Raw genomic sequence first — 27,332 nt, 5'->3', positions numbered from 1 at the left:
TTTTGCATTCATGTTGTAGCTTTTGCATTCATGTTGTGACTTTTGCATTTATGTTGTAGCTTTTGCATTTATGTTGTAGCTTTTGCATTTGTGTTTTGACTTTTGCATTCATGTTGCAACTTTTGCATTCATGTTGTAGCTTTTGCATTCATGTTGTAGCTTTTGCATTCATGTTGTAGCTTTTGCATTCATGTTGTGACTTTTGCATCCATGTTGTAGCTTTTGCACTTATTTTGTGACTTTTGCATTCATATTGTAGCATTTGCATTCGTGTCGTGGCATTTGCATTTTCATCAAAGCCTTTGCAATTGTGCTGTGGCTTTAGCATTTCTATCCTTGCTTTTGCATCCGTGTTGCAGCTCTTGCGTTCATGTTTTTGCTTTTGCATTTGTGTTCTTTGATCATGCATACATGTTGTGGCTTTTGCATTTGTGTTTGACTTTTGCATTCATATTTCTGCTCTTGCAGTCGTGTTTTTGCTCTTATATGCGTTTTGTGGTTCTTGCATTTGTGAAGTAGCTTTTGCATTTGTGATGGGCCTTTTGCATTCATGTTGTAGCTTTTGCAAATCGGTTGACCCCTACGGGCCACTGTACACTAATGGTGACAGATGCTGCAAATAACCCATGAACCATGAGGGAACAAGTGCAGGGCCTAAAGAAAAGAACTCTGAGGTTCCTGTTTCTTTAAATAAATTATTTGTTAAACTGCCATTAAGCCTTTTTCTCCCATCCTCAGGGGTCGCCCCCTAGGGGTGGGAGAAAAAACTGGCATATCCAATCATTTTAATTTTTTTGTTGAACAATTTTGAATCGTAATTTTTTTTGTTCAATTTTTTTTTCAAATTGAAATCGCTCATTTTAATCTTAGTTTATAAATTGGATTAGGAAAAAGTTGAAATGTCAGATCCCCTGATTAAATACTGAAAACTGACTCACATGTTTGGGGGGGGGGGTTGAGCTCCTGATACAGCACGTGTCAAACTCAAGACCCAAACGGTTTTCGAACAGCGAGCCCTCAAAGTCCATGAGCCCTACAGAAGCCCTCCCAGCTCCTCCATTGAGAATGAATAGGAGCTGAAGATGAAGCTGTGGCATTTTGGCTTCTACACAAAAACTAAAAGTCACACAGTTTCAAAAAAGACATGGTTAGATTCCTGACAAAATTGACTATAAAAATGTTATATTTTTACACGCATTTGGATAAAATTGTGCCGTCTATGAGGAGTTGTTTGCAAAACTTTTGTAAGTGTCTCTCCCTCTGCAGCGGCTCAGTGATGATGTCACACACTGCAGCTGGTCATGTGACTCACTGAAGGAGGGAAAATACTATGTTTTTGAAACACACACATTAAAAAGGAATGAAAGCTTGACAGAGGATTTAGGAGGGACTGGCAAGAGCGCGAGGACCCGTCCAACGTTGCCTGCAGCTTTAATATTACATGACATTTAGCTACATTTAGCTACATTTAGCTACATTTGATACTGTAACTGACAGTTACATCACACCCTTTGAGGGACACCATTATGCTGATGAGGCCCTCAGTGACAATCAGTCTGACACCCTGCTTTAACTGATCAAAGACAAAGGCAAAAAAGACAGAAATAAAAACCGATTCGAAAAACAAAGGACAAAAAGTAAAGAAATGGCCATTGAGGCTCAAGTTTTTTAAATAAACGTATTAATATGTCTTTTTTCTTTAGACTGGAATCATCTATAGTACGTTAAGCTGAGGGAAGGGCCAAAAATGTGTGATCCTTTGGTTTTTCCTTTTACCGAACAAATCGCCTCATGATTCTTAAGTGCTAAAAACAACTGATAGAGTACAACACTGCAAAATAAACTCATGAACCAACAACCGAATGGCACCTGTGGGACTTTTTTTAATGGATAACTATCAAACTTACGGTCATTTTAGCTTTCTATCAAAAAAGAAAAGCCAGAAAAATACAAACATTGTACCAAAAATGAGAAAAGCACAATTGAGGCTCCTGTTTGGTAAATCAATTAGTTTCTGAGTTTCTGTGGTTTTACTTTTTTTCTGATTGAGAACAAATTCATGAATTTCCCCATAAATCGTCCTTTTTCTTCAGTCTTCAATCTGCCAATCCTAGATAAAGCAGTTTGGCATTTTTGCCTCAAAGTAACCAACAGCTATTTTGCTAACGAAGATAATATTTGGGGCATTTTTAAATGCAATATCAAAATGTGATATGAGCTGCTTGGCTGTTGGATTTTAACAATTTAAAGACTTTGCTTCGACAGAACCAGAATTACCAACAGCCTTTTTTGTAACCATTTTTTTATCATATGAAATTAATCGTCATTGAAATAATCCCACCCAGGTGGATCAAACACCTCGAGTATTTCTGTTTCAGGAGGCAGGAAGAGTTTCTTGCCTGGAGAAAAAAAAAGGAGGAATCACTTTGATATCAGCGACGTGTGAACGATATCTCTGGGTCACGTAGAGAGTAATAAGATCTCAGATTTGATTAAGCGTGTTTGCAGTTTGAAGACCAGCAGCCTGGGGCCACAGTTTACCCAGCTTTTTATTTACCAGCATACATGAGCGATTATTGCTCGTGGCCTCACTTTGTCTCCTCCCTGCAGACTCGCTATGACGGGTTAATTTAACCAGCCGCTCTTCACAAGTGATGGAAAACAAATTGGCCACAGGCAGCGGCCGTCTGTGGCTGAATTGAGTGACTCATTCGGGCGATAATCTGCAACAAAGGAAGGGGACGAGATGTTGACATCTCCAAGGGGGGTTGGACCCCCTCATTCCTGGGGCCATAATAGGTCTCTGAGGCGGGGAGGGAGAGGAGACGCGTCTGAATTGATTTCTGGGAGGACCGAGCAGATGCTTTTGTTTGCACACGTCAATCCTCCACGATGTAATTAATCATTTAGTACAATAATTATTATCCCACTGACAAGGGGACGTATCCTCTGATACAGTTAGAGCTGTGAAAACACCACATTACATAACTGGAATCAGCTCTCAGAGAAACATCAGCACTTCCTGCTCAGAGAAAACGTACGAAAGATCACTCAGGTGACAGAGTTTGGTCTTCAGATGGAGAAAAAAAATCCACTAACTATTCACAGACACAGCAAAAAGTCTCAGACTCCAGCAGCAACCTTGGGCGGTGTGCAAAACTGATAAAACCTGCAGTTCCATAAGTGTCCACTAGAGGCTGGCTACAGAAACACCAGAAACCACATACACACCTGTTCTAAAACGACGATCTTTCAAACCGAAACAAACATGTTTACAGTCAGACTCAGACACTGATTTCAGTCTGAACGGCTTATTTCTCTGACTGCACACAAGGTTGAGTTTTTTTTTTCTTCAGAATTATTGTTTTTAGGCTATTTTTAGGCCCGCCTCTTTCCCTAATCCTAACTTAACAGTACCTCAAGTTTTTCCGGTTCAGCCCCCAGTGACAATAGGCTTCAAAATTCTGAAACAGAAACCAACGGCTGATGTCACGCAGAGTATCTGCAGGTTTCAGCAAGAATGTGAGACTTTTTAATGCCACCTTAAATAAAATTTAAGGCCCACTGCAACACTGTTACTACAGGCGATGGTCTGTGGATCCTGCTTTACTGTATAACAGACATCATCCAGCCAACACTCAATAAAAAGCACAAACAATATCTCCTAATTTTGACCTTTTTTTAATCTCATAATATAGACTTTTTATCTCACAATAATAAACTTTCATCTCTTAATTTCACCTTTTTATCTCATATGTTTAAATAAATAGTTCATAATTGTAACTTTTTTTCTCATATTTTAGCTTTTTATTTTAAAATTTCAACTAATTATCTCCTGACTTTTACATTTTGTCTAATAATTTGCTTTTATTCTCACATTTTGGCTTTTATTTCATTTTTTTGTTTGTTTTATCTGACAGTTTTTACCTTTTATCTCATTTTTATTGTACTTTTTTATCTTATAATTTTGACTTTTTGTACCATATTTAAGACTTTTTATCACAGTTATGAACTTTCATGTCAATATTTTGACTTTTTATCTCATAATTTTAGCTTTTATCTCGGTATAACCTATCTTATAATTTTGACTTTTATCTCAATATTTCAACTTAATATCTCAATTTTTGCCTTACTCTCTTACTTATGACTAAATTATCTCAAACTTATGAGTTTTCATGTCATTATTTTGACTTTCAATCTCATTATTATACATTCTTATCTCTTAATTTAGAGTTTTATCTCTTTTTTTACTTTTTATCTCACAATTTGGACTTTTTGCCTATTATTTATGACTTTTTGATCTCACTTTTATGAACTTTCATGTCTATATTTGACTTTTTATCTCATTATTCAGACTAAATATCTAATTATTTTGCCTTTTTCTCTTAATTATGACTTAATTATCTCACAATTGTGAGTTTCCGTGACATTATTTTGACTTTTTTCTCAATATTTTGACTTTTTGGGTTATACTCATAATCATGAATTCTTATCTCTTAATTTGGACTTTTTATCCAACAATTTTTACTTTTTAATTTATAATTTTAACTTTTGTCTGATAATTTGGACTCTTGCTTTAAAAAAAAAAAAATTAGTGGTAATGGGCTCCAGTATGTTATGGATTGATATTCTCTTGTACTTCTTTTGTAGGTCAGGTAAATTCATTTTACGCCAGAGCCCAAAGCAAAAGTACGGACATGACAGGAAGTGCATGCTGATGCTCACTACCACAATAAAAGCCCTGAACACAGAGCGGACGTCGCATAGCAGATAAAATTTCAGACCGTAGCCTACATAGAAAAAGCTATAACATGAACCAGTCCTGTCCCAAAAGAATTTAAGACCTCTGAGTCAAGTGTTCAAGACCAGCATATGACATTTTAATGAATTTAAGACATTTTAAGGCCTTAATCTTAGATACATGAGTTTTATTAAGACTTATCACGGATGCCTGGACTGCCTGTCACAGGGATTATATCCATATATTTTAAAGTCACTAGTTCAACTCAATCAATTTTATTCAAAAAACATTATCTTGGGACAGTTTCCAAAAACATGTTAACGTCAGTAAAACTCAACCCACCATGAGTACAGAGGTTACAATGGAGGGGACCAACTTCCCTTTAACAGCTGGTGACAGCAGAGCGCTACAGAGTAAGGCAAAGTGGAAGTGAAACAACGCTGGACTCAGTCATAAAAACAGAGATAAAAGAGATCAGTCATAAAGACAAATCTGGATCAACAGGAAGTGAACATTTCTGCTGCCTGAAGGCATCCCCTTTCGTTTGCACAATAACTTTTTGTTGTATAAAGAAATGTAGCCAAGTGTGAAAACTGCAGTTCCCTGAGTGCCCACCAGAGGCTGGAGATGATCACGTCTCACCCTGTGTTGGCATTCAGGTATGTTTGTAAATGGGGAATTTTTGGCTTTAAGAGCCAGCTTCAAGTTTTTAGACACATCCACGCTGGCTTCATTTTACAACAACTGTTGAGTTAAACTGATCCATCCACTCTTTAACTGTTAAAGATGCTTCATCAGGCACTTCAGCTGATCTAATTAAAGCTTTAAATGTCACTTTGTGCTGTGGGAACATCTTCACTGCAGGTAAAAACCTAAAGCCCAGCTCTCATTAAGGACCTGTCACTTTCCCCTCAGCGTAGAGACGGTAAAAGAGGATTTAGGGTAAACTTCAGAATAATAAATAAATTTGCTTTAAATCTCTGTTACGTCTGTAGCTGCTTTTCAACCGCAGGAACTAGTGTCTACGTTTAGTTCTTGGGTACATTTCTCAGTGTTTCTATTTCCCCATCCCTCCGTCCACGTTAACCTGACCACCAGCTGTGATAGACTTGGTTTAGTTCCTCCTAACCAATGTCGTCAACCTGTGACGGCTTTGTCTCTGGAGCTCATCTCCTTTCAAACGTCAACAAATCCATCTGCAGCGAAATCAAGTGTTGTGTGTCTTGATTATAAAAATACAGGCACTTATATGATCCATCACCCAGAGATCACCATGACAACCGTGTGAAGAGGAATTACCTGCGGCAGAGAAGAGGAACGGGTGAAAAAGATGTTGTAAACAAATGCAAACTTCTCCTGCTCTGGTTTGGTACTCTGGTAGACATGAGTTTGTGATACACCGCCCCCTGCTGTTCAGGAACGGATGCTGCGCAGTGTTACAAAGGATAAAAGCCACGCACGTTCACAGACGAACAGCAGCGCTACACGACCTGTCCGTCTCCTTCTATGGTGTCATTTTCCCTGAGAGGTCTTCGTTTTTGTCTCACTGCTCCCTGCTGGTCTGCTGGTGTGGTGCAACTTCTTTTACGTTTTCCACTCAGGCTTCCCAAGACTTTGAGCCAGAGTGGCAAAGCTGACAACAGTGGGCTACAGGAACCATAAAGTTCCTGCAACTTTTGCTCCTTCTACTGTACTTCTCCTTGTTGCAGAGTCATATTTTCAGCAACTCCTCATTCTCTCTCTAATGGTACGGCCACACCGGACGCAAATATGCATCAAGATTACGTACAAGTCAATGCAAATAAAGGTTTGGACGCCTTGGACAGCGCATAAGACGCGTTTGGGCATCGACGCTTTAAGAGCGTCAGACGCCTCTATGCTTGAGTTGAAAATATTGAACTGTTTGGGGCGCTGGCTCGTTTGAGGCACCGGCACAATTCAGGGGTGGGCACGTTTGGGGCACTGGCGCATTTGGGGCATGGGCATCTTTGGGGCACTGGCTCCTTTGGGGCACTGGCGTGTTTGGGGCACTGGCGCGTTTGGGGCACTGGTGTGTTTGGGGCACTGGCGCGTTTGGAGCATTGGCGCGTTAGGGGCACTGGCGCATTTGGGGCACTGGCTCGTTTGGGGCACTGGCTTGTTTGGGGCATGGGTGCATTTGGGGCACTGGTGCATTTGGAGAGTGGGCGCGTTTTGGGCAATGGCGCGTTTGTGGCGAGGGTGTGTTAGGCGCGTTGTCACATTTGGAATGTTGGCGTGTTTAGAGCGTCAGACTCCTCTATGCTCAAGTTGAAAATATTGAACTGTTTGGGGCGTTGGATGCATTTGAAGCGTCATTGTGTTTCAGCGCATTTAGAGTGATGGCACATTTCAGTGTGTTTGGAGTGGCGCCCCGTATTGGGGCGTTGACATGTTTGGGGTACGTTTCAACTCAATTTCACCTGCGGTTGTGCCGCGGCAGCCAATTTGCGATGACATTCTTCCATGACCCCGCCGGAAGATGGAGGAGAAAACAATCTCTGTGGTGTGTCATCATCCAGAGTTATAGGATACGACGTGTGTACTCTACAGAGAGCAGGAAACAGGAGCAGGCTTGGGTGAAAGTCTCTGAGGAGACAGGTTTTAAAGGTCAGTTCTGTAAACATTCGTTTCCAGCTGGATTTGCCTGCACGGGTCATCACTGAGTCCGACTGTGTTTTCCTCAGTGGAGTTTTGAGCCTGATAGAGAGGAGGGAGGAGCGGGGCAGGGCCAGTGGAGGTGGATCACCAGGGAGAGGCAGCTGGCCTTGATTGTGATCTCCAAAGCTTTCACACACTCTCCTGTCCTGCTTTTGAAACCACAGCTCAGTGTTTTTCAGCTGCTCTTTAAATGAGCGGGCTCTCTACTCCACCTGCACAGTGACGCATGTCAGCCCCTCAGCTTGTCAAAATAGTCCAGCGTCCAGACTCTGGGGCGTTTAAATTTCGTGTCTGGTGTGGCCGCGGCATGAGGCGGTGAAATGTTTCACTCACTGTGGCCCAAAAATGTTCAATAGGGTCGTTTCTTCAGTATGTTATCAATTTGGTTTTAAATATTCACAAATATTACATAGAAATTGATATTTGTGAAATTTATTGTCCCGTTTGCTTTTGTAGCCCATAAAACACCAACAATGTTGATTTGAATCTGTTTCATAATCAGTTTAAAACTCATCACAGGGTCTTTAAGATGAAACAAACTAAAACAAAAATAAAAAAGAAACGGTTCTCCTGATGACTCAAAGTTAAAAAGTGTCTTTCTACACTCAGGGCTCACCGTCTGAAGTTAAGGCGGCCCCTCACTCCAGAGGAATCCTCAGTCTGCTCTGATGAGTCTCCTCCAGCTCCTCTCCTCACCTCTCTGACTGGACCTGATCCCAACACAGCAAAGGGAGGAAACTGAGACACAATCTAGTTTTTCAGATCTACACTTGATCTCATCTGATAACTGTGAAACATCAGGGATCATGGATGTTTCCTGAGGGCTGCAGACTGAATGCAATCATCCAGTCCCTGGATTATACCACAGGGCCCTCTGGTGGACAAGAGAGGTGTCACACTGATGGAAAGAATAGTCTCAGGTACCATGCTGGATAGTATCAGGTCTTCTTTCAGGGATAGAAACTTTTTGATCAATAAAATTTCCCTCAGCTCTTAGCTGAAGGTGGTTTCTTCCTTAAAGGTTGTCGATATATAACCAGATTCATTTACAGCTGTTTTTATTTAGCGCAGGTGTTTATATTGGAAATAAAACCACATCTTCGTCTGATGTGTCTTTCTTTTTAACTGGCACTTAACATTACAAAAATCTGTGATCTTATCAACTGGTTTTGTCTTATTTTCAGCAGAAAATGTTTATTACACTTAGACATTATTTGAGTTCACAGCAAATTTTTGAGCAAATTTTTCTTGTTACATTAACTGATTTTTTTTATCTTGTTACAAATAATTAAGACCTCATTTTTGTCTTTAAATACCTTGAAACAAGATTTTTCTGGACTGTTCAGTTGAATGTGGCTCATATTAAGTCTAACAAGACAATGTTTACATAAAATGAGACAAAACACTTGATAAGATTTCAGTTTTTGCAGTGAACTAACACATTTATTTCCAAAGCTGCAATTCAAACTAAATTTCTCCCAGACATTGGTATTAACTCAAATAATCCACACATGAAAAGAAATCACAACGTTCAGGTCCATAAATAATGATTATGGTGAATTAAGTACGATAACACAGGAAAAAAGTATTGAACACACCATGGAAAGGCTGTATACTTTGGACAGGAAATGCACCATACCACCTGAAATCTGTCAGTAATTATTACTTGAACTTCCAATTAGTGCAAACCAACATCAGCTGGGCTAGAGCAAATTGATGGTCCTATAAAAAAGGTGTTTTTCTCACCAAGCAGTTAAATCAGGGATCCTACAGCTCAAGGCAAGTTAAATTTAAGACTTTTTAAGACTTTTTTTAATGACGTTGGAAATCAAATTTAAAAACAAGACAACGAACCACAATTGAAACAAACAAAACTAACAAACAAAAACACCACATGAATTACCTGGGTTAGAGGCAATTTTAACCCACTGTTTATTTTACATAAAACATCACTTTTTACCTTTTTAACCCAATTTTTACAACTTTATACCTTTTTTGCCCCCATTCATCTTTTTTGGCCACTGTCACAACCATTTTTGAAATTTTTTCATGGTTTTTGATATTTAATTTCAAATTTAATTCTCAATTTTGCTGCCATAATCAATTTCCCAAAGCCACTTTTGGATTTTTTTTTGCCAATTTTTCCTCATTTTTTTCTCTCTCCAGGCACCCTAGGTAGAACCAAGACATGTGTCTGTTTTAAAAGTTCCTGGTGCAACCACATCACCGTTTTGTTAGTTTCACTATTGTGATTACGCGATGTTGCCACGAGAGTAAATCAGGAAATTATTTAGAAAAATAGATATTATTTAATACTTTTTTTACTTCAAACTAACATAAATCTTACCAATGTGTTCAAATTTTTAAGACTTTTGAAATTTGGATTTAAGACTTTTTAATGCCAATTCAGGTCTTATTTTTAGAATTATGAATTCAATGCCTTTTAAGACTTTTCAAGGATCCGCGGGAACCCTGTAAATAGCACACACCTCATGATGGGTAAAGGCAAAGAGCTCTCTGAAGACATTCACAACCTGATTGTTGCTCAGCATCAGAATGGAACTGGTTACAGACTTATATCAAAGCACCTGAATATTCCAGTCAGCACCGTTGGGGCCATTATTCACAAGTGGAAGAAGCACCACCTTACCATCAACAGGCCACGCACAGGAGCTCCTTGAAGATTTCTGACCAGGGAGTCAGAAAGATAGTCAGAAGAGTACTCAAACGAGCCAAGGACCACCCTGAAAGTGCTCCAGAAAGACTTGGAGGCAGCAGGTACAGTTGTTACAGAGAAAACTACAGGCATTTTTAACAAACAGTACTTATTTGATAAGTCTCGTTGTTGTGGGCTGGGCCGACTTAAAGTCCAGGGATGTTTTCAGTCCCAGTCCTCCACTGACTGTAACTATTTACTAATTACCCATGAGCACAAGAGAGACCTGAATGGGTCTGAGGAGTTAATGTCATCATATCCGTTATAATATCTTGAATAATACAGATAAACCCCAATGAGATCATTAACATAATTTGATGCACATAAAATAAAATAGATGAAAAACAGGAACGCAAAGAGGTTAAACCCATTAGGCTGTAACTCTGGCGCGCTCCCATCATTTGATCCCTGGTCTAAGTTTTTCCTGTTGATGATCACGGAGTCTGTATCTATTTTTTGAGCTGGCCTGTGTCTGATCATTTGTGCTCTGTTGTAAGAGAGACCAGCAGATGCTACTTTTTCTAAACCTCTTGAAACTATCTGTGAAATATTTTCTGGTACAGGACTACCTGAACTATCACATGTTTTTGTCTTATTTTTCGTAAAAACTGTCTTATTATACTCAATATGAGCCACATTCACCTGACCAGCCTAGGCAAATGTCTTGTCTTGTCTCTTGACTTGATAGGATTTCAGTTTTTGCAGTGTGACGCTCGTCTCCACCGTGTCTTCATGTGATTGGCTGATGAGGTCATTTTGTAGCAGATAAACAAAGGAAACTTAAAAAAAGACTCAAAGGAAACTTAAGGTTGGGAAAACATAAAAAAGTTTACTCCAAAGCAGATTATTAACCAAACATCTGTACAGAGGATTAACGTATTTTACACCGACACAAACAGGTTACCACAGATTCAACCAGAGGACACGGATTCACTTTCATATCCAAATCAAGTGCTTTCTCCAAGAGTGTCACAAAAATACAGAAAAAAATCAGTAATGCAAACATGAGACTCCAGCTCTGAGTAAATCTTCTCTCTCCATGAAAACATCTGTTAGAAGCTGCCTCGAGACGAGCCGAGAGATCTCCGATTAAGCCTAAAGCTTATTTCCCTCCTGGGGTTTTTCACTCAGATCGGCCAAAAATAAAATATAATAAAATAATGAAACATCATCACAGGAAATGAGCTTCAGAAAACTGATGATATATTGCATCACAAAAGGAGAAACAGTTTTTAAATTTCCATCTGCACCCAGCGACTTCATCACTTCCCTTTCTGCACAACGTCCTCCACACCTTCAGAGAGATGCTCCAGTAACAGACTCCCAACACCAGGAGGAGAGAAAAACACTGATTCATGGCACATTTATCAGAGTTTAACTGCTCCGTAAACTCTCTGACACAGCAGAGCCCAGAGTACAGCTTTGATTTCACACGTTTGAGACTGTCAGAGGGTCATCTGCGCTCGCCACCAGACCGAATCGAGCAGAGGTCAGTTATAACGAGGCTTTCTGGGAAAAGGAGATGCAGTCACCTGAACGTAAAGCTTCATTTTTAAGGGTTTTAATTAAAAACAGCCTTGATAGACTTCATATGAGCCACATTCACCTGACAAGTCCAGAAAAAAAGTCTCATTTCAAGATATGAAAAGACAAAAACAAGAAAACTTCCTTCAAATTTCTGTAGGTAATGTCTAAAAATGAGACACTGAACAGGAACATTTTTTTCCCGCCTTTTGAAGTTTGTGCTGCTCTTTACAAACAATTCAGGCCTCATTTTTGTTTTTTTAATACTATGAAACCAGACATTTTCAGGAGTTTTCAGATGAATGTGGCTCAAACTGAGTAAAAAGAGACAATTAATGCTAGAAAAACAAAACAGAAAATGAGAAAAATAAGAGATTAAGGGGGAAAAATGAGAGAGAAAAAAGGCCAAGGAGGCAAAAGGAGGAAAAAAATACAAAACATGTCAAAAATGATTAAAGAGGAAAAGAAGAAAAAGCCAAAACAAAGAAAGGGGGATGCACTTTCTTAGTTTCTCGACAAAAAAAATCTTAATCCAAGAAACTAAAGTAGGGCCATGAGTCATTTTGTCTTTAAATTTCATGAAATGAGACAATTTTCAGGAGTTTTCAGATGAATGTGGCAAGTAAGACAATGAATGATAGCAAAACAAAACAGAAATGAAGAAAAAGAACAGAGAAAAGGAAAAATGTAAAAAAGAAAAAGCACAAAAAAGAATTTTGAGACAGAAATCTGAATAGAGGAAAAAAGTACAAAACATCATAAATTATAAAAGTGGAAGAGAAAAAAATCAAAAAGGAAAAGGAAAAAAACAGAAAAGGGGATAAACTTGTTAAGTTTCTTGAAATGTGAATATCTTAAAATTAAAAAATCAAAAAAAGGGAAAAAATGATACAGATATAAGTCATTTTTGTCTTTTAAAATTGTAAGACAAGACACTTTTTAGGGTTTTTCAGATCAATGTGACTCAAATTAAGTCCAATGAGACAATTAATGCCAGCTCAACAAAACAGAAATTAAGAAAAAAAAACAGAGAAAAGGAGAAAAGAAAAGGTACAAAAAGAATTTTGAGAGAGAAACCTGAAAAAAAAGTACAAAACATGTCATAAATGATAAAAGGGGAGATAGAAAAAACAGAAAAGGGGATGAGTTTTTAGTTTCTTGGAATGTAAATATCTTGATTAAAAAAAACGGACTAAAAAAGCACAAATATACGCCATTTTTGTCTTTTAAAATAATTAAAGAGGACATTTTTAGGGTTTTTCGGATGGATGTGACTCAAATAGAGTCCAATAGGAGTTACTACTACTACAAAAACAAAAACAAAAAAGGAAAAAAAGATATTAGGGAAAAAATGATTTAAAAAAAAGGAAAAAAAAATATGGAAGGGAAAAAAAGGAGGAAAAAAGTACAAAAAAAGCATGTCGTAAATGATTAAAGAGGAAGTAGAGGAGAAAAAAAATTAAAGAAGGAGAAAGGGAAATATATAAAGGGGGAAGTACCTCAAAAGTTTCTTGAAATGAGAATATCTTCATAAAAACAACTGAAAAAGTACAGATATGCATCATTTTTGTCTTTCAATTTCATGAAAGAGACATTTTTTAAAAGGTTTTCAGATGAATGTGACTCAAAATGAGTCCAATGAGACAATCAATACTAGAAAAAAAAACAGAAAATGAAAAATAAGAGATCAAGGGAAAAATGGTAAAAAAAAAAAAAAAAGAAGACGAATGAATTATGGAGGGAAAAAAAGGAGGGAAATGGTACTAAACGTCATAAATGATAAAAGGAGAGGAGAAAAAAAAACAAAAAAAGGGAAAAGGAAAAAACAGAAAGAGGGATGTACTTCCTGAGTTTATCAAAATTTGAATATTTTACTTAAAAAAATAAAAAGTACACATATGTGCTATTTTTGTCTTAAAAAAATGAAACAGGACATTTTCTGTTTTTTTTCAGATGGATGTGACTCAAACTGAGTCCATTAAGAGAAAAAACTACAAACAGAGAAAATAAGGTATTGGGTGGGAAAATGGTAAAAAGAAAAAAAAAAAGGAAAATGGAATCATGGAAGGGAAAAAGGGAGGAAAAAAGTGCAAAACACGTCAAAAATGATTAAAGTGGTTGAGGAGAAGAAAACATTTTAAAGAAGGAAAAAGGAAAATAAAGAAAGGGGGATACATTGCTAAGTTTCTTGAAACGAGAATATTTTATTAAAAAAATAAAAAAAAGTCCAGATACGTGTCATTTTGTCTTTTAAACTCATGAAACGAGACATTTTTTAAGGTTTTTTTTTGAGAGGATGCGACTTAAACTGAGTCCAATGAGACAATCATAGTAGAAAAACAAAACAGAACATGGAAAAAATACGAGATTAAGGGAAAAATGGAAAAAAAAAGAAGAAAGGGGGATTATGGAAGGAAAAAAAAGGAGGAAAAAAGTACAAAACATGTCATAAATAATTAAAGAGGGTAAGGAGGAGAAAAAAAAGTTAGAAGAAGGAAAAAGAAAAATAAAGTTTCTTGAACTAAAAATATCTCAATCCAACATGATGAACCCTAACAGGTGGAGGTTTGTGCATCTCCCTTTCCTCAGACTCTTCCTCTGCTCGTCTGTAACAGATCACTGCTCGATTCAACCAGAGAAAAATCAGACTTAACGTTAAACCATCAACAACAGCTTTAAACACACAACCTTTCCATCATCCAGCTTTAAAAGGATAAAAAACAAATAAAACGTGATTTAAAAACTTCCTAAAGTCATCAGACGACGTGGGAATGTAACATTTCTGACAGATTCACAAAAACAAAGCTCCCAGTTAGTGTTGTAAAAAAATAAAGTGACCTGCTCACAGACATCATTCAGTAACCCACAGTTAACACACATCGTACCAAACACCACTCACAAGATTAATGCTGTAAACACACACACACACACACACAGGCTGTACAACATGTAAACACACACACACATGCTACACTCTATGGCAGACTGTTAGCTCAGCATGCTAGTGGTCAGACTTTCTGATACAGCAGATTATTAAAAAAACAAGTTATTACAGCACAAGCAGGTCTGAGGCCAGCCGAGCCGGACCAAAGCAGAGAGGTCCTGATCCGCTTTGATTTCAAAGATTCTGGTAGAAAAAAAAACGGATCAGCTGATTTACTTTAGGTCAGAAGGGTGAAAACCACTTCCTGGTGAAAGTGCAGAGGTCTCGGCTTTGGTTCGGCTCTTGTTGCTCAGACTTCAGCTGCTGCAAATTAGTCACAGTTAAAATAAAACGACAAAAGCACCGTGATAAACAGGAGGGATAATATTAATACTGCCGTGTCCTGCTCCACAGGAGGAGGAGGAGGAGGAGGAGGAGGAGGAGGAGGAGGTGAAGGGTTGTCTCTCCTACGCTGGAGAGAAATACGTCCTGGTAACGGAGGGAGAGTCCTGCTGAGAGATGAGTAAATGAATCACTCTTTTTTCTGGCATTAAGACTACATTTCCCATGAGCACCATCAACCACATTCAATCTATTAGTGCCTTACATTTCCTACTGGGAAGTCGGGGATCCACATCACCCTGAGTTTACAATCAAAGATGGCTGCCATGGGTGTAAACAGTGATGAAGCTCCTGTTATATTCTGTTTATTATTTCTGATCAGTGTTTACGTTACATCAAGACATATTGTTGCTATGACAAGCTTTCCTGATGTGACATGATGGCGTCATTCCCACTCCACACTTCCCAGGTGGGAATGGATTTGTGCTCTCAGAAAAATCAACCACAAGTATCAGAAAAACAACTGCAACAACGTAACGATAAAATCAATAAAAATGGATTAGTAAAAGCATCAACAACATTTTTCCATAATCAGTGCACTGTGCACTGTATCAGTTTCTCTTCAGTTTATTTGTCTTCTTCCTTTTTGTTGGGTTATTTAGCGGATGGTAACTAGCTGAAGGTGCATTACCGCCCCCTACTGGACTGGAGTGTAGATGACCTGGGCTGTGGAGCTGTATGCATCACATGTAAATGCAGGAGAAGCCGTTTGCTCAAAAAACTCCAGAGTTTGGGAGAATTTCACGCTGAGTAAAAGCAAAAATGACCTTGGATGTCACGGCAGTACAACGGCAGTGATCCAGCTCTTAACACAAACATGTTGGAGCTCAACAGCGAGGGGAGGAGCTACAAAATCCCACATACACTCCTTTATATGTTGGGAAATGCATGGTTTGTCTTTAAGGACTCGTTTTTGACTTTTTATTAAAGGTCCCATATTATGCAAAAATCCTTTCATTAAGTCTTTTAGTGAAATTTGTGGGTCTTTGTCTTTCCTCCCAGCCCACAAAATGTGATATTTAATGACCAAACCTGTTCTTAGTAGAGCTTGTGAATGTAAAATCCTGACCTCAAACGAGTTGTTTGGATTTTGGGGATTTGCCGACATCAGCGATTCCCTTTTTTGACTAATCAGGAGCAAGTCTGACCTGATTGGTCCACCGGAGCAGATACCCCCAAACCCCCTCCCCGCCCACTCCTCTCCCCAGCAGGAAGGAGAATGCCAAAGTTGAAGAGCCATCACTGCTCTGTTTTTGGCTGTAAACAGCCACATAGCTCCATGCTCAAGCTTCCCATCTCAGAAGAAGACAGACTAAGTGTCTAGAGTTCATTTATCAGGAAATGTTCCAGCTACACTCAGTAAAACTGAGCATGTGTGTGCTAGTATATTTTATAAAAAAAATACAAGCATAAATTATATAAAAATAATATAAATAAATATATAAATTATACAAAACAATAAAATATGAGCTTTAATAACTAGAAACTTGGACTCTGTAACAATAAAGTCAGACTCACATGAAATTAAACTATTACAGATGCTCTGATTCATTGCTCCTCTACATATCACACGCACGTCCCATTACGTCGCTGTGATGGTGCCGTACGGCGCTGACAACTGCCGAAAACTGTTGTAAAATTGGTTGGGAAAATGTGTCGGACTAATTTAAATTCTAAAGGCTGTTAATATTGTCAAAACAATAGCTAAGGACATTTTGTCTTTAATTTTGGTTAGTTTCAGTTCGTTTTCTGAACACGATACAGTTTTAGTTTACTTATCGTTTTTTTCTTTACTAGTTTTTAATAGTTTGAGTTAACAGCAATGTATTTTAAGTTTTAGTGTTCTTTATTTAGTTTTGTTTTAGTTAACTATTATAACCTTGCTGACAGTGAATACATAAAAGAGACTTTCCTATACACTGTCGATGATTTTATGAACGAAGTAGTGGCACTTTGGACATAAGTGTATTTTAAAGTGGCACGAGACATGGAAGAGGTTGCCCATCCCTGATCTAGCATATGCAGGGCAGTTAGCATAGGCTAATTAAGGTGTAGGGCTAATGTTGGTCTATGTACTGTCCTTTAGGGGGCGATGTCACATCACTCATGACAACAGACCCACATATCATACACGTGACGCAATTTTTTTTTTGTACATTTCTCTATTTTATTTCTCTCCATTTAACTGATCTGTTGAGTCAGATTGTTTTTAAATGTGAAATATCTTAGGTTACAATTTCAAGCAATTATGAGCGCTTTGAGTCTAAATTCAAACATCTTTCTAACCTTGAAAAGAAACCATTCAAATGAAAAATGTTTTTTTGTCTGTAAGGAGAATTTCCTGATGCGGAGGAGAAACTGTGACCTACCTTTGAAACTTTAAGTGCTTTGTCCCTGTGGAAAGTAAAATCTGGGTTTTTTACAACCAGTCCGGCCTTCCCCAGCACAGGCCCGCTCAGGGGGCTGTTCACCTGTGCACACACAGAAAGAGATGTTAAATTTGACTGCAGGTGAAAGGATCACCTGCACAGCTCGCGGTAAATGAAGGAGGAAAGAGAGGCTCACAGCTTGCAGGACCACATTTTCTTTTCCGGGTTTTCTTCCCGTTCTGGTGACGGCGTCAGGAGAAATGTGTCTGACTCGCTGCTCTGCTGTCAGCTGCTCGCCACGAGCTCTGCGCTGCTCAGAGGGCAGGGAAAGTGACGAGTGAATACAGAGACAGGAAACCAACAAAAACCGTTCACTGAGTTTACGGGCTGGTACGGTACCTTGATGAGCCCACCAAAGGAGCGGGAGCGGGGATGTTTCTTGGAGGGAGCTGGATGGTGCTCGTTGGTGGGCGTCCCCGAGGTCGTCTGTTTGACTAACTGCACACAGGAAAAAGAAAAAACATCAACTTTCATTCATTACAAACTGTGATGATTTCTGCAGCTTCGTTTCCCAGGACAGAAACTAAAGAGGTGAACCTGTCTGACGAGCTTCTTCTTCTTGGCCGAGTCCGGCATGTTGTGGTGGACGTGTCTGAAGAGCTCCTTCAGAGCCTCCTCCGTGTACTGCTGAGCAGGTGACTGGTGCTGCTCCTGGGAGCTGGGGCCCAGAGCCGCTGTCCTCTTCAGGGGTAACACTCTCCTCTGAGACGGGGAGCCGCTCGCCGCCAGCAGCTCCAGATCATCCTGAGAGAGGAGGGAGGCGGTGATTTTCAGGGTATGTAAGGCAGAAATGAGGTGATAACAAGGCTTCGATCACTTTGTCCATGTGTTTGTAAGAGTGTAGAGACAAGGAAAGGTGGCACACTGTGTCCTGCTGCTATGACACACCTACCTGCCCCGAGGTGCGTCAGACAGATCACAGCAGGAGGAATTTATAGGTCCCATATTCTGCAACTTTTCAACTAGTTCAAACAGGTCTCAGAGGTCCCAGGACAGTCAGTTTAAAGTGTTTTTCCTTAAAATCAGTTATTTCCTGGACTTCATCCCCTCTCCTGAGCGCTCCTGACAACAAGCTGTTTCTGTGGGCGGAGCTCTAAATGATAATGAGCTGCCCTGTCCACGCCTCCTTCACAACTTCTTTGGACGAGGGTGTGGCTTTTGCTCTGGTACCATGCTGCAGTGTTTACACAGAGAGCGTAGATATGGCTCATAGAAGCGCCGTGGTTCAGTCAGACCAGTTTGATCCAGAGTCTGACCCAGAAGGAGAGGCGCCTGAAGAAATCCAAACTCTACGGCTGCAGCAGGACGTTTCTGAGCGGTTAGTAACTGCTGCAGTTACCATCAGGTAAATAAAGCTAACGTTAGCAGCTTGGTGCTAACCAGAGTTATATGACCATACGAGCAGAAAGAACTGTGTTCAGCCTGGACTGTTAGTTTTTCCACACAGTACCATGAGGGACGTCTATCAAAAAACTAAACTGCAGCAGTAACACACACATTAGAGGTGACTGTGGTCTTAGCCTCCATAATAACAGCTGACAGTGTGTTAGCTACCCTGTAGCACAACATTAGCTCTGCCGGGGGCTACCACGACAAGTAGTCACATCCATCCAAACAAAAGATAACATGATGTATATAGAGCTAGCTTCACATGAAACATATGTCCATTAGAGGTAGACCAATATTTGGACATTTGTCTCTATCGGCCGTATTTTCTTTTAAAAAGCTGATTTTTGATCCGTTGTATAAAATGGCGCAATTTTTGATCAGGCACATGTGCGGGCAGCTAAAGCTGCCCCTCAAGAAAGGACCCCTGTGGCACGCTGGATAACATTCATTTACGTCAGAGTGGAGTGTGCTCGGTGGAATCCAGGCTGTGGAAAAGCCTGCACCTGTTGCATCTACAATGAATAATGGTCAGATTTGTTGAACATTTTAACGTTTTTGTGGCTCTATGGCTCTCCAGTCTGCAGCATGTTGTTAACTTCAAATGCTACTTTGTGATAAGTTTTAGCAGTGAGAGATTAGCGTGGTCTAAGTTGACTTTTCTTGTACGTGTTCAACCGAGTTGGTGAAAACACATCACTACTGTACTGTTAACAACAGAACAACGTAAATACGGTGAAATGGTGAGAGTAAAAAAAGGAGTAAAGAATCAATCATGGGGCTTTTTCTGAAGCATGTATTAGCCACCTGCAAATTCCTCCACGTAAATACATGACAGGAGTTATGTTCTTATCATTTACAGTCTACGAAGAAATGCATTTATGTTTTGCTACATGTTTTCCTTCGAGGAATGAAGTGCCCACTGCCCAGTAAGTAAGAGAGACAGACACACAGACATATAACGTAGGTGTAGTAGTGTTATAATCGGTTCATTATATTTGAAATTGCTCGTTTATGCACTATTTAAAGTGATCCTCCGGGATGGAACAAGTTGGGTCCTCTCATAAGGTTTAGGGCAGAAATTACCCCTACAGCAGTGTTTTTGTGCAGCAGAAGCCCAGAGCGCTCACACCAAACACCCCCTCCCTGCTCCTCTGCAGGTTTCTTCTGCACTTAGACGGGGCCATATTTTACTTGACCAAAAACACAAATAAACGGACTCCCACCGAAAAACTCTGATATCGGTCTGCATTCACGCTTTATTTAGAGACTTTTCAGCGCGTTACTTTCACACAAAAACACCGCTAAATAAGGCTCTAGCTCTCATCGTGCCGTTTGCAGGCAGATTGTGAGCATGGAAGCAGAGGTGGCAAAAAAGATGAGCACCTCAAACTTGTGGAACCACTTGGATACATTACATACTTTTGTTCAAATTATATTAATAAGTTTAAATTTCTTTTTTGACATTTTAAGAAGAGTGTGAATGTTTACTACTGCTTGTTACATTGTGTGTTTACTCAGACAAAATATTTCATTGTTTTGAAAGCTGAATAAATGTTCAGAGGACTGGACATGACTTGTTGTAATAGATTTCTTTTAGTTGCTCAGAAATTGCTGCGTTTCACAAAAATGTGATAAATATATATTTATTTAACAATCGGCCTGAATATCAAATTGGAAAAATCGGCTATGCATATCGGCATCGGCTGCCCAAATTTGGAAAGCATCGGCATCGGCCCCCAAAAAACCCATATCGGTCGACCTCTAATGTCCATATATCTTCTCTTTAACGTCCCCTGATATTATTTACTCATGTGTGTTAACGTAGTGTAAGGAAACTAAGTTACAAACCCTAACTTACGTTAGCTGCCATGCTAAAACCACATTCATCAGGCTATGGCTCTAGGTAGAGCAGTTGGACAGTTGGTACTGATCCATGCTTCAGCTTCAGGTTCTTGGTGAATCCTGCTTTGTTCTGGCCCTCGTTGAGAAAGCAGTCCAAAGTGAAATGGTGAGCACACACATACAACATTTTAGGAGTTGTTGTGGGAGCATTTCCATCAAAAATAAAATGAATCCACTGAGTCTTCAAAACCTCATGTGATTGAGTTAAACAAAGACTTCTGTGCCAAGCAGCTAAGGTGAAAAAGGCGCTGCACAGAAGGGGCAGGACAAGGGGCGGGCCTGGAGGAGTTACTTTTTTAGGATCATGACGTCATGCAGGGCAGATCTCAACTCTGCGTGTTTGAGCACACATGTCCTGACAGCAAACTTTGTCTGGAGCAAACAAGAGAAGGAGACGGAGTTTTCTCATATCGGGGTGTTTGTAGACAGGCTGGGGACGCTGTTACTGTTACACAACCAGTCTAAAGGGAATTTTGCATAATATGGGACCTTTAAAAACTTTCAGGTCCAAAGTGGCTCAACCCTCACCTTCGTCTGCAGCGCCTTGCTCCCTGTGAAGTGAGCCCTGGCGTAGTCCCGCAGGTAAGCTGGAGCCTGAACACGCAACACACACAAATCAATCATTCCCATCATTTACAGACGTCACATTTAATGTTTCTGCAGCCTGGTGTGACTCTGTGTGTGTGTTTTCTACACATCGGCATGGTGTGTGTGGTAAATAATCACCCTGAAGAGCTTCTGGGAGTGTTTGATGAGGAAGGCCATGCTGTTGTTCAGCTTCTTCAGGTTGTCTTTCAGGTCTGCGGCTGTCATCTGAAGCAGAACAGAGCAGGAGTCAAAAAAAAGAAAAACTTAAAGGTGCACGTTAAATTTAACAAGTAATCTCCAAGGATTTTTCTAGCACATTCTTAAAGTATGACTTCAAATCTGGATTTTTCAGGTTACATGTCGGGGCCAGAGGACGTGCGGGGCGAACATGAGAGCCAGGTTGAAGGCGGACATCTTGTTTTTGTCCTGCTGCTTGGCGGTGTGGTAGAGCAGGTCCAGCAGCAGCTTGAGCAGAGAGCGGTTGGCCTGAGGTAACAGCAGGAGGAGGAGCTGCAGGGCCTCGATCTGACGCTCTTTGTTGGGGACCGCAGTCTTGTTGCCGTGTTCGTCAAACAGGGTCATATCTGGGGAAGAGAAATCTTAGATAGATTTACAAGAACCGACATTGATTTGCCTCTAGGGATGGGAATTGATACGATTTTGTCAACACCGATGCCCTTATCGATTCTGCTTATCGATCTGATTCTTTATCGATTCCCTTATCAAGTCCTGTTGTGAATTTTCTTGGTACAAAAAGTAGCTTTACAGGTTTTCTGTGTCAACAGCATTTAATTGAGTTTATACTGTAAGTGAATAAAATGTAATTGGTCCCTGAGTCTGGATATTTCTGGGCATAATTAAACAGAAACAGGTAAAAATTTCACACAATGTGACGTTGATGTTCTGTGTTGTAATATATTAATAATTCAAGTAGGCCATCTAGTGTCTCAGAGTGGTTATAGCAATGGTTTAAGTTGTTTGGAACCTTTCCGTAGTTATGAAGTCAGCTGTTAGCCTTTCATTAGCCTGTTAGCTTTTAGCATTTAAAATTCTTAGTATTTTTCACAAAGAGTTGATGTGATATGTTTCTGTGATGAAAGTTGAAATTCTATTCTGAAGCTGAAGTTTTACTGATGTATGCTAACTGCTAGCATATCAATGCAGTTTCTCATATACGTTAGCATCAAGCTTGCGCTATTTAGTTATTTTGGTTAATAAGGTGATTTATACCATTTTGAATGTGCTGAATATGAATCTCCTGAGAGAGAGTGATGTACATTTCTTTATGAAGTCAGTTCTTCAGGACAACTTCAAGCTGAAAATCCTGAATCAGAATTTTCTTGGGAAACGTTATCTCACTGCTAAGCTAAGCTAGCTGCAGCAGACTAGTCGACGTAAGGCCCGGCGGCTCCGGCACAATATAAAGATTAGATAAGGGAATCGTTAAGCACAAAGGCTAACGATATCGATGGATTAAAACATTTCTTATTGATTCTCAACAGGAACTGATTTTTGATTCCTGTCCCTATTTGTCTCAGAGTTGGGCTCTAAAATGGAAACACGTGAGTATTTATCATCACCGGCTATCTTCAGGTGGGCGTGGAAGTGTCGGTGTGTGAGCAGGGGCTCGGGCAGCTCTCCCAGGAAAGTCTTGAGCAGCGTGGCCACGTCGTTGGGGTGAAAGTCTCCAGAATCCAGGTCCACATCGGCCCCGCTGTTGAGGAGCTCCTTCAGGGTCTGCTGCCGCACGCTGTTCCCCGGCACACGGAATAAACCCTCCACGCACAGATCTAAGCAGAGGAGCAGAACGGAGAAATCTTTGGTCCAAACAGATCGTCCTTTCAATCATTGTTGAGTCTCCTTGCCACAACTCGCAAGCTTTACCCAGAAAACCTTTGTGAATTTAAACTCAACAATTACTACAGCAGCAGTGGACCCTGGAGCGTATAGGCTGCACAAACGTGACGCACGGAAATGCACAAGCTTACCATCTCAGAAGAAGACAAGACTAAAGCCTGGCTCACACTACAGGATTTTAAAAATCTTAAAAGATTCTGAAATCAGGTTGTATCTCACACATAAGGAGAATCTTCACAGATCATCTTCTCTTAAATCTTAAGCACTCACTAACTACAAGATTTGAAAATACTGACCAGCACACACTACAGGATTACACCAAGATTATTGTGATGCACCACATGTGCTCAGTTGTTTGATCTGAGGTTTTTAGCGCACTGATGGGACAGGGGGAGAGAGAAGCGGATCTGTCTGCAGCGGTGCCTTTCATCCATTACGTACACGCAGAGGGACAGAGGAGAAACTGTTGCTGTATCAGCCAATAATGGCATGATCTCACACCGATCACTGATAAAACAACAGTTTGATACTGAAAATGGCTTGGCTATGTGTTATTTTTAAAGGCGTTATTGAACTGGCTCGAGTGGGCCAGTGGAGCGCGCAGTCAGCTGACCCGGAGCCTTTCAGTTGCACTTTGAGCCTGCGTTTGTTGTCTGTTGTCCGGTCTCTGGGGCTCTTTCTAATTGTCTGTTGTCATCCTCAGTGAGAATGAATGTTGTAATCATCCAGATAAATATCAAACATGTTTGAAAATTATCAGAAAAATATCCGACGAGTCTGTGAGACGATCGTGGGGCTAAAGATTCATCTGTCAACCGCTCACACTAGAAGATAATCTTGGCCGAACGTCGGGGCGTTCATTTATGAGGGAAATGTGCCAGCTACACTCAGTAAAACTGAGCATGTGTGTGCTAGTCACTTCACGGCCGACTGCTTTTCCAACTTTGGACAGTCCAACAGAGGGCTAGCCAATAGACTGGTCCTGAATCCAGGCGCATTACCAACCATCCTCCAACAAACCTGGGACCCTGGAAATGTGAGTATTTTAAATGCTGTGTGCTGTGGAGCAGATGGAAGAGCTTTTCCTCAGTGTCCCCCCTGTCTCTGTGTTAGCTTCAGGATGCTAACTTTAGCGGCAGGTAGCCTGTTGTTTTAGCCTGTAATGTTACATTAAACGAGCTTCGCTGTTTTCTAAACATTGTGCACTCGGAGCTCATGGCGCTGCTTTCAGTGACACTGAAGAGCGGGGCGGTATCAGCGGTGGCTCATTTACATATGAATGCCACGCCTTCATATGTCTGGGCAGAGTCGTGCAGAAGTTAGAAACTTCCAGAGGTGAGTGGCGTAGAAATTTTCTGTGAGAGAAGGACGACACGAGGGGGCGACACTGCTAAAATCTGCATGAAGCTGTCCGTCTGTTATTAATGTGCTACATTTGTTAGTGACACACAATGTGCAAACACATGATCTGTGCAGCGCTGAATAAACTGACCTTAACCGCAGTACTGAAAAATACTGTGATATGAATCTGCTCTCATAGCTCTCATCCTAGTTTCATTTTTAATATTTTATTCCACCTCCGTTTAACTGAGTCTTTTATTTTGAAAGTTTTATTTACCAGTATAAGCATCATGGGGTGGTGATTGAAGGAACAGGGTCTCATTGATTATCATTTAGTTTCACTAAGATTAGTTTTTGATGTGGTCAGCACTCTGTGCCAGTTTTTGTGTCAGGACTTGGACTCACTTTTGCTGAGGTAGTCTATGAGCTGGTAGATCTGAGCGATGCAGCTCTCCGTCAGCGGGGTCCCAAACACAACACCTTTATCTGCGAAGAGATGAGGGGGGTCAAAATAAAATGATTGATTCTTTGGTTTAATGAGTCTTCTTTGTCTCTGGAGTTGCTTGTATTTCAGAGCTGATAAGAAGCTTTCGAGGAAATTCGACCAATCAAGTCAAGTATCAAACACAGCTGGCTAACAGTTCTGTTCTGATTCCATAAACAACACATTATATTATGTAAATCTATTATATTCTCTTTACAGTCAGCTCTTTTCGCATTAAGCTATTTAGAATTTTTTCTTATAGTACAGCATGTGTAAGAATATAGACTGCTGTCAAATCAAAATCTCTGACATAAATGACCTCTGACCTTTGCGTTTGAGGAAGTTGAAAGAGCGAAAGAACCCTCCATTTCCACTCGTTGGCGTCTTCGGTCCCTCATCGCCAAGGAGCAGAGCAAACTCTGTCCCAGGAAGGTCGATGAGACGCGTGATGTTACTCAGCACCAGCTCCAGGAAGACGTCAGGGTTCTCATGGCGAAGCTTCTCCACGAAAAAGTCGGGACTGAAGATGACGGCTGGTCGGCCAGCTCGGGAGCCCCCTGGGGATTCGTCATGATTGGTCACCATGTTGCTCACTGTTCCTCTGAAGGGGGGACACAGAAAATGTTGTTTTTCTTAGTGACATTGGAATTAAATTACAATGATACACCAAACTGATTCAGAATCTAAAATAACACTTTTTTTTACAAACCCCTCATAATAGACAGCTGCTGTAACGCTACAGAAGCTTCTAGAAAACATAAAACTTCAATATTAAATTAGTTTTATTTCCTCAATTTGAAGATAACAAGTTCATTTCTGATGTTTTCTCAAGAACAAGATAATTTTCTGATGGTCTAAAAATTCAATCAGTGGGTTGATAACTATCAGTAGCCTGAAGACGCAAGCCAAGCTGCTTTTCTGCCAACTTAACTGAGGAAAGGCCTATTTCTGTGTTTTTTTTTTGTTTTTTATTTTGTTACTTAGTGAAAAATATAAACAGTTAAATTAGTTAGCAGCAGAGAAAAAAAAACTAAAAAAAAAAAAAAGAAATTAAATGTCACCGGAAAAATTGTAGAAAATAAAAAGTATTTAATCGTAACTTTCAGCACTCCAGGAAAAAATTTCTTACATTTTTTTTTTATCTTAATTTTAAAGAAAAGCATTAATATGTCTTAGCACACATGTACCTATGATTGAACATAATACATTTTAAGTCCCATTGTCTTCAGAAAACAATAACTATCTTCATGTGACAACAAGAAAACAAGTTGAGACACAAGAAAGCATCTGAAATTAACTAATTTTTAGGAAACAGAGACAATAAAATGTATGTAAAATTGATGTAATCATGATCTTTTAGGGCTTCCGTAGTTTGAGACACCAGTCTGCTACGTTATTGCTGTCAGGGGAGCACTGTAAGGCTTCAGAATGATCAAAATACCGCTTCTTAGAGTGTTTTTTATTTTCTAATTTTACTAACTATTTTACTAATATTCATCTGAAAGCAGAAACGTTGTGAGTGAGAACCAGGATACAGAGCTACTCTGATCCATCTTCCTTTCATACTGTAGCGCAAGTTTTGACATTAGCCAATTGCAACCTAACACATCAAGACTTTACGGGGCAGCTGGTATCATACTCACGACTTTACTTCAGAGTTAAATTAAAATAAGGTCGTTTTGTTTGAGAAGTACAATAACCTAAACTCTCAGCTTGAATGAGGTACTTTAGCTAATGTTGCTAACGACTCGTAGCTTGACTGTTAGACCCTGAAAGTCCCGTAAGTGTAATGTTTAACCTTAAAATATGTCCAGCTTTGCACAGGACAGAGGTTTAGTTACAACTTTATTCATTTAATAACTACTGAAAACGAAGTGTCATTGTAAAAACCCGGTCTTACCGTGTATTTTCCGTGTTTTCATCGACATCTTTACCCGCTGCCATCTTCCGTTTGAATCCTCCGCTGTTACCCTTCAAGCCCCGCCCACACCAACAACCATTGGTAGTTTATTGAATATGGGCGGGGCATATCGGCTGGGATTTGCATGTCCTTGATTGTGATTGGTCGGTTTGAATCCACGATTTGTAACAAGAAGAAAACAACATCTGTATACGAATAAAGGAAGAAATCAGCAAACCTGTGAATTCAGAACAACAAAAACAACAGTAATAATAATGATAATAAATAAATAAATTAAAGACTTGCTGTCTGGATATTACGGTAAATCATGATTTACCATTTTTTTTTATCAGTGTCAGGCATCACTTGTTATAAGGCATTTTCTGTCCTGGGTTCAGGGGCGTTTTAGATTTAGAATCAAACTTTTAGGGAGCTCAGCCCTTGGATCATATTGTCA

The 27,332-nt window shown here is 39.9% G+C and overlaps 1 protein-coding gene across 2 annotated transcripts; it reads right to left on the bottom strand.

Annotated features, from left to right (window-relative positions):
- Nucleotides 1-14,143: 14,143 nt before the first annotated feature.
- Nucleotides 14,144-26,941, bottom strand: arhgap19 (Rho GTPase activating protein 19). Of its 2 annotated transcripts, none has more exons than XM_074695913.1 (12): nucleotides 26,876-26,941; nucleotides 25,302-25,576; nucleotides 24,897-24,977; nucleotides 22,874-23,083; nucleotides 21,651-21,877; nucleotides 21,432-21,518; nucleotides 21,234-21,299; nucleotides 17,952-18,158; nucleotides 17,754-17,852; nucleotides 17,551-17,664; nucleotides 17,355-17,456; nucleotides 14,144-15,095 (listed from the first exon to the last, which is right to left on the bottom strand). In XM_074695913.1, the coding sequence occupies exons 1-12, from the start codon at nucleotides 26,917-26,919 to the stop codon at nucleotides 15,051-15,053; spliced, it is 1,557 nt and encodes a 518-aa protein (XP_074552014.1). In that variant the 5' UTR covers nucleotides 26,920-26,941; the 3' UTR covers nucleotides 14,144-15,050. The 2 variants fall into 2 exon arrangements, with proteins under 2 accessions (XP_074552014.1, XP_074552019.1); XM_074695918.1 differs by having other exon boundaries at nucleotides 14,144-15,092.
- Between the last annotated feature and the right edge of the window lie 391 nt (nucleotides 26,942-27,332).

This window comes from Halichoeres trimaculatus, unplaced genomic scaffold, assembly GCF_033239565.1.
Source record: "Halichoeres trimaculatus isolate MK-OKI-2021-1 unplaced genomic scaffold, fHalTri1.1 fHalTri1_scaffold_2, whole genome shotgun sequence".
Lineage (NCBI taxonomy): Eukaryota > Metazoa > Chordata > Actinopteri > Labriformes > Labridae > Halichoeres > Halichoeres trimaculatus.
This window is presented reverse-complemented; position numbering and strand designations above follow the sequence as displayed.